At 36.6% G+C, this 16,371-nt stretch overlaps 1 protein-coding gene across 7 annotated transcripts in view; it reads left to right on the forward strand.

The window, feature by feature from the left end:
• CEP162 (centrosomal protein 162) overlaps positions 1–16,371 on the forward strand; it is a 47,942-nt gene that overhangs the window by 12,265 nt on the left and 19,306 nt on the right. For 3 of the 7 annotated variants that reach the window (XM_027797939.2, XM_014287312.3, XM_027797941.2), the window contains 13 exons: positions 3,259–3,411; positions 3,678–3,864; positions 4,761–4,813; positions 6,955–7,070; positions 7,990–8,020; positions 8,406–8,528; positions 9,253–9,444; positions 9,601–9,682; positions 10,545–10,803; positions 11,981–12,248; positions 13,951–14,093; positions 14,888–15,115; positions 15,779–15,916. In XM_027797939.2, the coding sequence (XP_027653740.2) occupies positions 3,259–3,411; positions 3,678–3,864; positions 4,761–4,813; positions 6,955–7,070; positions 7,990–8,020; positions 8,406–8,528; positions 9,253–9,444; positions 9,601–9,682; positions 10,545–10,803; positions 11,981–12,248; positions 13,951–14,093; positions 14,888–15,115; positions 15,779–15,916 (1,973 nt within the window). Of the gene's footprint in view, positions 1–412; positions 563–2,012; positions 2,158–3,258; positions 3,412–3,677; positions 3,865–4,760; positions 4,814–6,954; positions 7,071–7,989; positions 8,021–8,405; positions 8,529–9,252; positions 9,445–9,600; positions 9,683–10,544; positions 10,804–11,980; positions 12,249–13,950; positions 14,094–14,887; positions 15,116–15,778; positions 15,917–16,371 lie in introns of all 7 variants that reach the window. The other 4 variants (XM_027797936.2, XM_027797940.2, XM_027797937.2 and 1 more) reach the window with 3 other exon arrangements.

The raw sequence follows: 16,371 nt of genomic DNA on the forward strand, positions 1-16,371 counted from the left end.
AATTCACACTTACATACCTATGTTTTTCTACTTTTCTTTGAACCAATCTAGATAATCTTTCAAAACTTGTAGTACAGAACTTCTCATATTGTTTAAGTAGTTTTACTAGTTTTCTTTGATTTCAGGTATTATATTGAGGCACTAGAGCCGTGTATTTGAATGCTAGGTACATGTAGAGTAAGAAGGAATTTGTCTTTTTTTAAAAAATAAGGGGGGGAAAGAGTTTTATTCTCAGAAGTTAATACTTGTAACTCTAGTTGTAGATTGAATTATCTATAATTTTCTAGCTATAAGAAACTGAACTGCATTACTTTTTTCAGAAGTGTCAGTCTGAATTCTCACATCTTGTTTTCCTCTTTATTCCCTGTCTGTTTTGTGTAAAAACTTATAAATGTTTGTGTACACTTAAAAGTAGTTCCCCCTAAACCTTCTTCCAGTGCATCTTGCAGCAAGGCTTTATCTAAATTCAAAATGCTGGAAAAATTTCATAAGGACAAGAAAGATTCATATTTAAACAAAGAAGAAGGAAGCCTCACTTCTGACAGTCCAGGCAGTTCTGAGGGTAACAAATTTACTGTATTTTGTATGATGTTAGAAAGGTAAAATGGCTCAATTCTAACAGTCCTGGACAGATTAAGGAGAAAAGAAGTTACTTTTTTAAATAGATATTTATCGTTGTAGGTTTGAGTACTTTGTATTTATGTTTTTAAACTTTTTCCTGGAAGTGTGGTAGTTAGAAATGTTTTTCTAAGTGAAACTCGGGCTCTTACTTAAATTAATTTTGAGTGGCAGAACTTCAAAAAAGAATATTATATATCGTTAGCCTTACAAAATATTGCATATGAAGATATAGGAGTTCAAGAAGACTGCTACTTCAAGAAATTTGTATGAAAAGTAACACCACACCCCACTCCCCCATGCCCCCCAAATAAATCACTTCTGCAAGCCCCACACAAATCAGTAGGACTGTTCAAACAACCAAAAAACACACTGAAAAGAGACTTTGAAGTCCATCCAAGTGGATATTTTTTCCAAGTTTGATAGGTTTCTCAGAGTTCAGATTGTGTAGGGTGAATAAAAAAGACATTCTTGCCTTCATTAGCAATGGTAGTATCCCCTGTAATCTGGGGTGTGTGGCTGGGAATTGGAGTGGCAGAATTGCAAAACTCAATGACTGAAAAACAGTATTTGACTTTCAGATTATTATGGGACATGCTTTTTAAAAAAAAGCTCTGGTCTGGTTTGACAAACTTAACAAAAACTTAGGAAATATTAGAAAGCTTGCATAAATCCCATGAAGCCTTCAAGATCAATGCAAGTCTGTTCAGAAAGTTCATTGAGCTTGAGATGATTTAAACAAAGCAACTCAGGAAAACATTTTTCTCGAAAATTTTGTTCTGTTAAATGTTCTAATTGTCTTTTTCCCATCTCCTTTGTTAAATGTCTTACATAGGAGGGCAGTGACAGTTTATCTTTGATTATGATAACATATTGCCATTGAAAAATAGGGTGTGGGAGGTCTGGTGAGATTATGGCTAATCTAAAGCTTTGGGGGGAAAAAAAAATAAAATTGTGACCCAACTGCAAACAGAGTCCTGTTGGCTGTCTTGGTAACTAGGATAGGGTGCCATCTGGGTAAATTACTTTAAATTACTGCATTAAGTTACCAGAGAAATGGACTATTCATATTTGTTCACTCCTGTTTAGTGTTTTGAGCTTTCCATTTTATACTTTTCAATGCAGTAGCAAAATGTATTTATTCAGGTGTTAACTTTGTATACGTGTGGAGCTTGACCTTTAGTTGATGTCTCTGACATTTATTTCTCGCATATAAGGCAAGTCAGTCAGATCTCTGTATTGAGGATGGAGTTCAAGTTAGATACAGGAGCGTGGAAGTAATTTCCAAGATGTAGGGTGCTTAGCCTCCCGATAAAACGTGCAAGGGGACTTTTGCCCCATGTTACATTTGCCCCATGATGAACTTTAGGTTTGTATGTTCTACTTCTTAACAGGGAGTCTCTTATAATCAGAATGCACGTGCTAAGGGCTGCCTGTAGGGAAGGAGGAGGTGTTCAGGCCCTTACTTTCTGCACCCTGCCTCACCCTGGGTACATTTTCAGTACTGAAGGGAGAAGATTCTCCATTGTCATGATATAGGCAAGTATGGCTTTTCTTAGAAAGGGCTTGCTTGGACCTGTGTAGAGGACAGAGTAACAGCCCAGAGCTGAAGCACTTGCTCAGCACATGGAAGACTGGTTTAGTGTTCTTGGTCTGAAGGGTTGTTGATGTACGCATCTCCTGCAGTCTCCTGCCAGCAGGAAATGAGTGTTGTCGGTGCTTCACCCCTCCCGCTATGTGCAGTACAAGGGCACAGCTACAGTCTAAACATCATTTGGCCAGACAGAACAAAAAATTCTGCGTTTATTTTACCAACTGGAGATTCATGTTGGAAAAGACAGACATGGTTTCTGTTCCCTTCTGTGAGAACTGTTAAATCATTTCATATGTCATTGGATTAAATGCATTAGCAGCTTTTCTCCTAGCCCTTCTCCTAAGAGAACCTCTGAAGAATCTAAATATAAATGTGTGTGCTTTAGGGGCAAGAAGGGACTTGGCACTGCTTTTTAACTAGTAATGTCCTGCAATATTTGGGTTTTAGTTTTCCATAAGGAAGTTAATAAGGCAGCATTCTATCCAAGAGCAGAAGTCACACAGAAAGTTGGGTAAGGTGATGTTGAACCCTCACAACAATGAAATTACAGTAAGGAGAGCAGCTGCATGTTGTAGTTGCATAAACATACAGAATGAAAGAACTGGGTGTTCATCGATGGCATTTCAGTAACTTTGGTTACTGTTTTTTACCTTAAAGCATTTAATTTGCAACAAATGAAATGTAGCTGGCTAAACTGATGGCTACTATTTTCAAAAATTTGCCGTGCTTTCTCTGGGGCTGGTAGATCAAACAATACGAACAAACTTTTAACAAAGAAGTGTTCTGTATATGGTTTTGTCTGCGTGATTGTTTTCTGTAAGTAATGTGACAGTAAGTCAGTTTTTACAAGCCTATTTAACTAATTAAACAAGATCTACATACCTCATAATAGAAATGGAAGTTAAATGAATGTGATTTGTGAGACCGTATCTTTGCTGTTGCAATATGAGATTAAAATTGGTGGTTGTGGAAGATGACTGGAAGACTGAAATACCGTACAAACAGCTTTTAGATGATAGTCAAGCATATTGCAACTTTTTTCCTAGGAATGTTTGGAGCCAATGGAAGCTTTGTCAAGATACGGAACACTTCACAGCCTATGGGAGAAAGTAATGAGAATATGCATGTGGAAAAGATGCAGCTTCAGGAGAGTAATGGGGTTGCTGTATCCTTAAGTAGAGACAGCCTGGAGACAAATGGTGAGAACAGAGAGCACAACCTTTTCATTAATTTAGCTAGAGCTAAATAAATTACTATTACAAGCAGTTTGCCTTAATTCATTGCAAATCGGGATTCTTCACTTCTGTCAGTTGCATCTCGTGAACTGAAAGCTCCTAGTACTAGTTTGTGATGATATGATACTATTAATACGTTATGAGTCTGTAGTTGTTGTTACTTATTATGACTATTCTACATGGACATACAGCACAGACACAGTTAGTTTAATCTTTGTTTTGAAATTTAGATTCAGTTTTAGCTTCTGGGCCTAATCACAGTATCATGGGAGTTGGATTGGATACCTTGGAAGAACAAAAAGAAAAAGAGATCTTCTTTGCCAAACTTGAACAAGAAGCTTCCTCTACTATTGATTATTCAAGATTAAATAAAGAGCTGGATTCCAGTGATTCTGTCATACTACCACCATTTGTACGGTAATTTAGAGGGAAGAAAAGTTGTGGACTGTTAGTGGTAATGGGCACGTGATGGATGTATGATTTCAATCAGGTTTCTGTTTGTTGTGGTTTGGGTTTTTATGAAGGCAAGGACAGAAACGAGCTTATTAAATGAAAGTAAGATGAGAACATGACTTTGTTTTAAGTGGACATAGCTACATAGTCTTGTGCATAGCTTAATAGTAACTAGGATTTAACATTCTTAATTGTAAGGTGGAACTAAATAAAGAGTTAACAACTGATATAGATCAGGAAAGGTTCCGTGTCCCCTTAGACATGGTGTTATAAATGAATCTAGAGGAGAGATACAAAATTTTCATAGACTAGGGCAATCCATTTCTAATTAGTTATGTGAAAATAGGTTCAAACATGTATGAGAGAAATGGGTGAAGGGGGATTTCAGGCTGCTGCTGCTAAATATGCTGAGTGCAGAGGAAAATTCCAATATGAAAACAGTTGGAGGGTCAGAATTCTGGAGAGTTTTCTGTAAGGACAAAACTTTACAAGAAAAGGGGAAAGCAATTTGTTTGTGGTTTGGTGTTTTTTTTTTGTTAACACAGAATGAGAAGGTCGGAAGACAAAGCAGACCTGATGATAAAAAGCTGTTCGAGAAACTAATGTAGATATTGGAGGGAATGCAGAAAGGGAGTGATTTAAGAGTTAGATTGAGACTTTTAACTATGAACAGTTGTAAACTTAAATCTTTAATAATTGCTAACATTTATCTGCCTTTCTTACCTATGATTTGATACGATGGATGGATTCAGGTTTTTAATTCTATTGCTAATTGTAAGAAGTATTGAAGTTTGGAGTTAGGAAAAAGTATGTTTGTTTGCTGTCCAAGAAGAGATTAAAATTTTCATTTTGTTTCTCAGAAATGAACAAACTGGAAAAGGAGCAGAGGAGCCCGCACATGAGGAGAAATCTGGTAATACCATCTTTCTAAATTGTTAATTTGAAAATTCTTACCTTTCTTGGTTTGTCGTGGTGGTTTGTTTTTTGTTTTTTAATTGCCGTATGTACACTAAGAAATGCAAGAACTTCATTAAGAAGATTAATAGAAATGGAAGTGTGGATTAGTGCTCCAGTTCAAATGCAGAGTCTTCAGAAGATGTCATAGCAGGGTGTCAAGAGGATGGCGCAGGATCTTCATGTTTGTAGTGGGATGTAATTTAAAGGTCTGGAAGTAGGAAACTGTACTACAGTCTCATAGTTTCTTCTAGACTATGTGTTGCCTTTGGAGCTAGTCAGAAAACTTGACTTTTTTTAAGTTTCAGATTCATAAGATGGTCCAGCATCCTCACTGAACCTTTTTGTTTTGAGTAATATGTAAACCAGTTGACTTCTGTTCCCTTATCACCACTGTTGTGGGTAAAGCTTTTTTTATCTGAAAAAAATATTTTATCTGTAGTTCTTACATCAAGCCTTTTAGGCTGCCTGTGCATTATGACTGTGCAGCTGTTATTCAAACAGAGGGCTTTATTGTTTGCTTTTAGTTTTGTGCCCTTTTTTTAAAAAAGTGGATTTGTAATCTAGTGTGATATAAAAGACAAACAGGAAAAACAGAAAAACCTGAAACCCAACTATCAATCAAAAAATGAAGAAAAAATTACCCTAACAGTGAAATGTGTTAATGTTTGAGTTACTCCAGTGTCTTAACTATCATCTGTATTTTTGTACCATCTTTTCATGCCTGAGTTTAACCTCTGTAATCTGCAATATTACTCTTACTTGATTTTTTTCCCCAAAAATTTCCATGCTGCACTCCTTTCGTCTTCCTTTCACTTTGTCATTTCTCTTTATTTCACTCTTCATTGCTAGCATATGATAAAGAGTGTATTCCTGTAATTTAATCAACAGATTGTATTTTCAAATTTATATATTTAGCTGAACTTTAGAGCTGTCCTGTTGTCAGTCTGGAATTTCCCAGACATAAAGAGGCCGTTTTGTAAACCTTATCCCAGGAAATCTTTTCTCCTTTTTTCTCCTTGAAAGCTTGATTACTCTGTAGACTGCAACAGATCACAATAGTTGCAGCAGAGATGCTATAATATTTTAGCTTTATTCCTAACTAAGGGGTTGAAAATGCCTAATTGTTATGGTCAGGTTTATGAAATTGACACTTCTAATTTTTAGGAAACCTGTTTCTGTGGAATAGCTGGAAATAACCAAGCTCTGTGTTGTGTGTGTTTTGGTTTCAAACTGCTATTTCATCAAATAGCAAATGAAATAACATCTAATACATGTTCAGGAATAGTATAAGCACTCTGTGTGTCTTAAGTCAGAATGAGAAAGCTATTTTCAGCTGATCTCACTTCTCATGGTCCAAACCCAAAGAGAATGCTGAAATAGTGACTTCTTTTCATAGAGTAGTTTTTACATATGAGTTAAACCGTGTGTCAGTTGTATTGGTGACAAAATACAGAGAGAACACTATATAAACCAGTATTTTGCAATTCTTCTACATTTAAGCGTTACAAGTGATGCAGACATTGAAGCCTCTCGCCACAGGAGCTGAGTGGGGGAGATGTGCAATAGGGAATCAGAACTTGTGGAAGGATCTAGGTAACTGAAGAAAAAACATACGGCTTGCTTGTAAAATTCATTCTTTTTGACACACTTGTGTTTTTAAATAATGCTTACTCTTGAAAGTAGCCGTTGGGCCCCCAGAGCAGGTCAGAGGAAGCAGAATTACAGGTTGTGAGCCTAAAAACTGCTGGAGCTGTCAAAGTGGATATGCAGAGTACTTTGCCTACTAGGGGGGAATTAACACCGTTTCACCCCTCAGTGACAGAAAATTATTTAATTCAAGTATGCCTGGAGGAGACAGAGGTAAAGTATAATTGATCGTAAGAAAAACTTCATTTGAATTTAGAGATAATAAGTGTGACTTTGACTGTGGTTTTATTACAACACCCAGTCTTGAAACCTTTCTGTTGCTTTTGTGAAAGGAGTAATAGTGGCAGTACCTGTTCTTAGACAATAGATTGGGGAAAAGGAAATGGCTTTCCCTTACTGCTTTGTCTTCCTTGAATATTCGTTGTATTTGATGTTTATTTTACTGTTCAGGCAGCTACAGTGAAGACTTTGAAGAAGAAACAGATGCTAATCCTGCCTTTAAAACTGAAGGAAGCCAGATGAATGAGAACATCATGTCAGGATTTGATTTAAGTCCCCAAGAACAGGTATACCTTACCAAATGTTTATATTACTTGCATGATTTGTAAAAACTCTGCAATATATAACTGCAGATATAGTAAAACTTTATATAATATGTACTATCTTAAAGAAAAGAATATAGTCATCCTGCGACTGGTTTGTTCTATTAAGGATACACGCTTTCCTATGATAAATCACTGAAAGGATTAAGTTCTTCACAGGGTTTTGTGTTTACTCCTCCTTCGAATTAAGAACTGTGGATGAGCTCAGGTTGGAGCCTCAGCTTCAGAATACCTACTGGTTAATATCTTTCATGGAGCTATTAAGGTGGTGTCTTCACCAGCAAGTGACACAGACTGAGGGAAGTAGTTCTGTGAAACAGTTTGGACAGAAGACCCAAAATCTACACTGTCTGAACTTTGAGGGTATTTACTGTCAACTAGCTTAGTCAGATTTTTTGATGTGGAGCACGTGTTCTGATTTGGTGTTTTATATGAAAGGATTCCATAGAGCAACCCCGTGTTCATTGGTAATGGGTAACTGTGGGGTTTTTTTATTCTTCTTAAGTAAATTTATTAAAGTAATATTTCTAATAAATGTTTGAAAAAGACAAATAGAATGGAAGTGTAATGTGCTTACTGCTACATTATTTTCTTTTCTCAAATTATGATTTAAGAGAACCAGGAAGGTGCAAAAATATTATTCCATTTATGCGGAGTAGCATTTACTTCCTAGTCACTTGTGAGTGGAGAGTACAGAATGCTGAGGACTTTCTGGCATCCTAAGGAGAGTTTTAGAGAAGTGCATATTCTTGAAGCATGAAGAATTGTTAATTCTAACTTCCAAGAACTATTCTTAGGTTTTAGGCCAACTTTTAAAGTTCACCTAGATTTTTTTTCCTGTGAAATTCAAACAGTAATATTGTTTTCTCTTTATTTTTGTTAGAAAGAAGCAAATGCTGGCATGCTGGCTAAAGGTAAAATATACTTTGATTAGTAGGAGAATATTAAATGTAACTCTGAAACTTGCTTACCTGATTTTTACTATTTTGATATTTTTGACCTGGTTTTATTATGTTCTGCTGAAAGTGTGGTGGACTGAAATGGTTAAAAGTTAATTTACATATTAGCACTTCAAAGTGATCATCAGTGTAATTCTTTATTTTACTACCTCTAGTCAGTACTCAGAGTTTGATGCTTGCAATCAGAGTTTACAGTTTTTACCTTTAATGGTGTTAGAATATATAGCTTTTTTTGCATGTTTAGGACATCAAGATAAGCTTTGGTGTACTTCTAATTCTAGTGTACCCAGTATAAATAAGAGAATTGTGTTTTCTTTAATACCTGTCTTCTTGGGTTTAGTTGTATTACTTGATTCACAAGATTCAACTACAGAAGTTCAAAAGGCTGTTGGAACATCAGGCGTAGCTCTAGTTGAACATCATCTGCCTGAAGAAGTCAATAGAATTGAAATGAATGAAGCAGGTAAGAGTTGGGTTTTTTTAAAAAAATCAACAAACCAAAAAGCAGCAACAACAACAACAAAACCACAACAAAACACAACCCCCAGAATCTTTCTTTAGTAGATTTAGGTGGCTTTGATGTCTGTCTTCATTTGTTCGTAGGTTATCAGTGAATATGAAGGCCTTGGCTTTTAGTAACAGATTGTGAAAGGAGGAGGAAATATTTCAGAAAAAAGTCATGTTTCTGCTAAAAAGACACCTTTTTACGCTTGTTTTTTGTAAAAGTGCTTTTGATGTTGCAGTTTGATTTTTAAATACTATCTCCTTTTGTTACTCATTGTAGCCAAAATTCTTCTGTGACAGCATTGAACACAGTTAAAACATACATTCTTTTATCAAACTTAGTACAACAGTGTATGCTACTTATATCTAGAGTATGGCTCTGATGGCATCTGTTAAAATAGCTATATATGCTGTTAGTGTTAGTACTGATAAAATAGTAAGGTGGGCAAGGGGGGTGGAGAGGCATGCAAACTGTAGATGAGACTGTTTAGTATGTACTAATGAACTTGGCAACTATTTATTTTTATTGTAAAATTGAGATTAAGTTGTTTTTTTTTCATAACTGAAATCACTGTTCTCAGCACATGACAGACCAAGCTAGTAACTGAAACACGGGCTCCATTGGGATGTTGCCCAAAATAGATAATCCTGTAGTGTCTCTTACGAGCTTGCATTTTTCACAGGCACTTCCTATGGACAAACCACCAGTGACATCGAAGCATTACACCAAGCATACCAACATATTGATCAGTCTTTGGGTGACACTGATGAGCAAAAACTGCATGATTCTGCAATGGCAATCTCAGAATGCTTAGTGCAAGGTGTTTCACAAAATAGTGACATCTGTTCAAAAAACATGTCAACTATTGAATCAGGTAAATACTAAAGGCAGGCATGTATTGTACAAGCATGTAAAATGAGTGAAGTAGTAATATGTTTAATACTTCATTTATGAAACATTTTAAAATGTTGTCCTTTTTAAAAATACTTTTTTTCTAAGGTTCTGTTTTGTTTTATTTTGCACTAATTAGATTTACCTACTGTCGAAGAATTGATGAAACCAATTAAAGGACATTCATGTAATGTCAGAGGGTTTGATGTGGAGCCTGAAAGGTACTTATTTCAGAATGCATTGTAAAAATTGCTCTAACTTAAGTCCAATAATTATTTGTGAGAAACAACTTACTAAATAACTCATCACTCTTTTTCCTTAATTAAATACTGAAATTTCTTTGTCTTGCACCAGCATTATGGCATTTGCAGCGAGTTTGTACAATGCAGGCATTTGTAAAATGAAGATACAGAGCTAATTGGTTTAGACCAAGGATTCCCAAACTTGGAGTGAGAAGCGTTGATGTTGATGTTTGTCAATCATTTGGAGCAGCGTTCCTCGCTCACAGCTACCGCAGGATCTCTTCTTTCCCAGTCTTCTGCTGTTTCCCTTCCCCCGTACATGGATTTCAGCCTACGTCCTATCCTAACTCTCCAGCCTCTGTAATCTAAGATCAAATCCTCTTATTCTGCTTACTCTTGTGATTTTTACTAACCTGCGCTCCATACCTCTTTCTGAGTTGCTCCAGCTGTCATGTCTAGAGCAGAAAACATAGGCCCTGGAACTGTCAGAAATAGGTTATGATTAGCAAATGAGTTTTGGGAGCTTATCGTGTACCTACACTCAGCGGAAATTACCATTCGTTGTTTTATTAGCATTAATTGCATGCTGCAGATGTTCATCTTGTAGCTGAGTTCGGTACCTCCACAAAAACAGTCACTACTGGGAAATAGCTTTTTGTTCCGCAGTGTGGGCGTGAATCTGTTTACATCTGCAGGGTTGCTCTTAAAAGGGGCCTAGTGGCGCTTTCAAATTCAAGCAGTCTTTACAGCTGATACCTAAAGGAGTATCACTTTTCCAGAGCGACAGAAAAGCAAAGGGCAAAAGTCTTGTTATGTGTGATTTTATTCCTTTCTCTTGTAGTCCTGTGAAACTGTTAAGCAGCGCAGCAAATGACCTTGTCAGCCACATGCCCTTTGAAGAGCACCAGGATAATACAGTTTGGGAGACAAACTTACTTGAAAACAGAGAAGAGGGCATCTTTCTGCAGACAGGTGTGAATGGTGATAACTTTCAGAGGGTGGCTGAGAAAGAAATTCAGACCAGTGAAGTACGGCCTGATGTACTAAGAGAAAAAATAGTACGAGACTTTTTGCTTTCAGAAGGCAGCAAAACTAAACAAGTAAGTAATATCAATCAGATTTTTATTATATGGAAATATATTTAAAATGTGTATGTTTTTACACTGTCTTTCATTTGATTATGCTGTGACGTTTAGAAATTGAGGCTGTTTTTGTTTTTCTTGAAACTCTCACGTTACCATTGCTGCTGTTAAAGGTCAGGCAAATCCACTGGACTTTGGGACCAGTGGGATTCTTCCTATCCCAGCCCGGTATGTGCAAGACAGCTGCGGTTCCGTGTCCCCAGCTCGAGCTAGTAGTGGGTCTAGGCACATGTTCCTATTGAGGGAACACACATAGGCTCAGAACAGAGAGCATATCTACAGAGGACAGTCAGAAATACAGTTCAATAAGAATATAGGAGACACTGCAATGATCGGTGTTGGGCTTTGTCAGACAAATGTACTGACCAGCAACCCGGTCATGTCACCACCTTCTTTAATCTTATTTTCCCTCTTTATTTCCCAGACTTGTTCATACTTGATCCACCTTAATTTCTCCCTTTATCTAGTTTTTATCCTTTCAATAAACATCCTGTATGTTTTGCACATTCTCACAATCCTCTCAAACACTGCATAACACGATTTGCGCAATTCCAGATCTTCTCCCTGCATCCCCATATTCTCTTCTCCCCTGCATCCCTTAAATTAGCCCCACACTTCTTTAGGCAACCACCTCTTCTATCTGCAAGGCGTTGCAAGGAGAGAGAGTTGTTTGTCTGATTTCTCCTGGTGGATTTCCCACCAGGGCCAGAGCTCAGCTTTCTTGTTTGCTGGTCTGAGGAGTTGGGTGCTCTGTTTTTGATGATCGAGTTTGGCAGGGTTCCTCTGCCTGCCACTGTTCCTTTCTTCATCGCTGGGCTTCTGTGTGCACTGTGACTAGCCTTTAGTCACAAGCTGTGCTTTTGGTACGCTAAAGATCCTGTAATGTAGTAATAACTTCCCAGAACAATTAAACAGAACCAGTACAAAATACCTGCGTTTCATATATTTCTGAAGTAGTAAAATTCTGCAAAATTACATACTATTAATTCAGTTTAAAATAATGCTTCCCACTGCCCCAAGTCTTACAGCTGTGTAATTCTTGTAACTGCTTCTGTGTTCTTTTCAGTAATGGAAGCTACCTTCAGATTACACTAGAGCCTAACACTTGTTCTAAACGCGTGCGCTCTTGTCACAGGCTCTTCAGTCTGGTTCCTTGAAGAATGAAAGATCAGAGTCAATGACTACTAAACCAATGTTACACAAGAATATCAGAAGTCCAGCACCTTTACATAAAAAGAAATCTTCATATGGTCCACATGGAGTGGTTAGAAGTTCTGGGTATGGGAGACTCACTTCAGTCTCAAAACAGTCTTCTCCAGTTAATGAAAAGAAATCACCAAAAGAAACTTTCAAAAAGACGAGCATGAAAGCCAAAAGTCCTGCAGACAGAGCAAGATCTAAAGGTAATTCTGTTGCAAGAAGTATTGAGTTTTAAGAGCCAGAGAGCTTTGCTGTTCATTCTTCACATTAAAAAAAACAAAAACAAAAACCAAAATGTTGGAGAAAAAATCTAAACCCAAACACAATTAAGTACTGAGTTTTCTTCAATATCAGCACAAAGTTGCTGGAAGAGACTTTTAAATAAAGCTTTGCACTGTTGTCTTGTTTCATTTCTACTCCCGTATACCACCACTATGTTTGACACTTACCTATTGTTCACCAGTAGGACCAAAATAATAGAAGAAGCTGGTGTTCAAAGTATCTACAAATTACATTTTTCATTACAGTAAATGCAGGGATTTGCTGACACACTAACTTCTGTGTGTGATGCCGAATTTCTATTCTCAGCTGCTTTTTTTTTATCTTTCCTAGACTACAAAGAAAGCACTAAAAAGAAAATCTTATTTTCTGTTCATGTCTCTTGTAATGCTAAGGAAGGGAGAATAATAGCATTGTAGTCCTGTGGAAGCTGAGTTGCAAGTGAAGGACTGAACGTACTTATTTTGGGGTGAAGCCTGAAGAGTTTCATGAGATAGTTCAGCATCTTTCCAGATGATGTTTGCTGTCTCTCAGGGAAGCAAAAATAACTACAGATGCCCAGGTTTTAGCACACTTCTAGCATGTAATGCTTTAAAAAAACATACAAGTAGTGTTGGGAAAAGCAATTTAGGATTATGTTGCCCGTCTTGGGGAGATGCTTTAGTGGCAGCTGTCAGACTAAGGGAGCTCAGTTCCTCAGCGCGTTGCTGTGGCACTCCCTGGAGAAGAGGAGGGTGTACAGCCAGATGGAGGTGAAGTGAGTGAGAGTCCTGAGAGTCCACTAGCCTCATTCAAACATGTTCTTCCTTCTCTAGCTGTAACCATTCTCCGTAGCAATTTCAGATGACTTCAGAAGTTAATCCACCAGGATGCATTCTGCAGGGACCTCTAGCTACAAAGAGAATGGCATTGAATCAAGCAATGCCCTAGTCGTCAGTGCTAAGGGAGTACCTTTGTGGGGGGATAGTTTTGAGAAATGTAAAAAGTATTAAATTCAGAAAATTATCATTGCCTGCTTGATTTCCGGTATAAGATTCTGAAGCAGGAGCTCCCAGCTTAAACTGCTGTAGGCAGAAGGGAAATGTCAGTTGTAGTTACTGTCTGTTTTCCAGAAGACTAAGATGTGAATAGTTCCATGTATGTTAGTTACTTTCGAGGGGGAGCTTCCCTGATTTTTAGTTTCCAGTCATGTTGCTATTTGATGCAATAAGTAAATGTGTGTCTTTATGTGCTGTCTGTACTCCAAAGTCCATCTTGAAAATTGCGGTCGCTTGGCTTCACCATAGCTTGAAATACATTGTATTTCTGTATACTTGGGTAACCGGTCACAAGTCAAGTAGAGACCTGAGGTTAACCTTATTTCATGAAGGGTTTATTATCCACCTACTTGTTTCAGTTGTTCCCTTGGGTTTTGTTTTATTTTGTCATCAGTTCCTTACTTAAAAAAAAATACATTTTCTGTAATGTTTCATTGCTCTTAAGTTTTTGTATTTAATTCAAAATTCAGGTTGTAGAATACTTAATTTATCTGCCTAAGAGGTAAATCACGTGAATAGATTATTTTTTTTAAAGGACATTACATTCTGAATTTAATTTTGTTCTATTTTACTTTCTGCCTAAACGAAGTAGCCTTATTTGCTACTAGGATAATAAGATCTGCAACAAATGAACCAACTTTGGAGGGAAGTGTTAACAGAGTTACATCTGGCCACTCAGTTGTTAACAATCTTGGACACCGGGCTGTGGACTATGGCAGACAATATCAGCATGTAAGTAATAATCACTGATGCTCCTAATTATAGTATGTACAACTTGGTTTGCAAGCTTATTTTGACAAGCTTTTTAATAATTTTATTATTAAAATTAATTAAAATCACAAGATTGGCAAATGCTGAAACATTGAATAGACTTTCCTTTACTGAAATACTAGGTTTTGCTCTTAAAATATACAGGTATAATTATATTGCTTTTCAGTTGCTTGGATAATTCTGTTGCTGGGTGGTTCTGTGTACTTTAAAGTTGGAATGCTTAATTGATTTCTGAAAATTACTACTTTGTGATAGAAGAGGGGAAAATCTAAAATAAAATTATTCTGTTATGTTTAGTGCTACTACTGGTTGGGATTTATTTTTTTCTACTTGTATTGCATTATATATTTAATAGTATTTTCTGATTTCTCCAATATGACTGAATTTGCAGTACTATGATGGATTTCCCTTCTTCCTTATCAACTGTATAAAAAATTTATTCATTCAACACCTAAATTACTACTGCTCTTCAAAAAGTAAGAAGCATAATAGAATAATTCTGGTGGCTGTTATATGAGAGGTGTTTGTTTCTTGTTGGTTTTGGGCTTTTTTTCCTCCCACATACTTCAGAAATGAGAAAGTAGCTCATTAAAGTAAATGCAGGATGTTTTGCTGTGAGAATGGTGGGGTTTTTTTCTTGTCAAGTGCCTTATGTGGTTGCTGAGAGCCAGACAAGCCAGTTAAAATTGATGAGTGGAATTTTTTGTAAACAGTCAGCTCAGTGTAATGTTTCCCTGAATTCTTCTCTTCACTAGGATTTGTCATTGTCTCCTATCAGAAGTTGTGATAGAGAACTGTATTTGCTGAAACGAGTACAAGTTGCAGAGGAGGACCTGAATGCAGCTCGTGATTTGATTCAACAGCTGACAAGCACAGTTTCACAAAAAGAGAAAGAAATAGAGACAAAGATGGGAGAATTGAAAACACAGCATGAAAAAGAGCTTTCTCGGCTGGGTCAGGAAAACTATGTTCTTCAGAGTAAGGTACTTTATCATCTTGTATCCCATTACTATAGAATAGGAAAAACATTGCTTCTGAAAATTAAATTAATGCTGTTTTACATGAGTTGTTAATGAAATCCAGATTTACACACACTGCTAGTTTGTAAAAGCATACCTGCTGTTACATTTATTGCCCATAAGCCATGATCTTTTTTTTCTACAGAGATAAACTGTTACCCTCATTTCCATTAGTCTATTTTGAGACTTCTGCATCATTTTACAAAAATTTAACTTGCTCTTATGTTAAAAAAAAAAAAAAAAGCGTAAGAGATTAACAGATACGCTTGTTAGAGATAATTACTTAGCTGTTGAGATATTGCTTATTTTTTTGATGCATTGAAAAATGTAGTGTTTTGTCTGTATGGCATATTTCCAGGGTTATTCCACTACGCCCTCCTGTCTAGATACATAAGAACAGAACAGGGAGGGTAAAACTCTGTTAACTTTTCCCAAACTTTTTTATACTTTGTTCCCATTTTGTGATGCTTCTGTAAAACTCCAATAACCAGATTGGCTCATTGGTCTGCTTTCATATCATAATGAAATGTTGATCTATTTACATTGTAAAAGTGTAGTGTTGTAGAGAATTCCATGTTGCTAACAAAACTTTCTTATTAGTTTTGTGTCTTTTTTTCTTTCTGAAAGTTAAGAAGTATGGAAGAACTGACTCAAGAGAAGGGATGGACCCATCATACAGCAATAGCTCCTGTCACCGAAGAAAAACTGGCACAAATACAAAAAGAAATTGAAGATCAAGAAGTCATTATTCAAGGTTATCAACAGGTATACCACGCAGCATATTGAGCTGTGTTCTAGCCAGTTTCAGAAACAAAATTTTTTAATGGTTTCTGCTTTTCTGTTGAAAACTGCTTTCTTGCTATCTAAAAAGTGGATGAAATTTAGATGTGAAGGGCAAACATGTATTGCACGTTTTAGAAGTACTTCACACACCTAGTTTGGGTTGTTTGTCCATGATTCCTTGTAACTGTTCTAAATTGTCTGACAGTGACTTGTCAGTTGAGAACTGGGAAAATACTTTATGGCCAATAAAGAACCACAGACTTTTTGCCCCAAATCCAAAAGAAAACTAGTATTTTTAAGCATTGTTAGAAATCTGGGGGGTTCTATCTTGCAGATGTTTTTCACAGGATCTAAGCAGCTGAGTTCAAGGAAACCTTATTAGTGTGCCTGATTTTTATTACTTAGTCAAACGTAGAAACAGATAATGCAAGCTCAAT

Source organism: Falco cherrug, chromosome 6 (assembly GCF_023634085.1).
Source record: "Falco cherrug isolate bFalChe1 chromosome 6, bFalChe1.pri, whole genome shotgun sequence".
Taxonomy (NCBI): Eukaryota; Metazoa; Chordata; class Aves; order Falconiformes; family Falconidae; genus Falco; species Falco cherrug.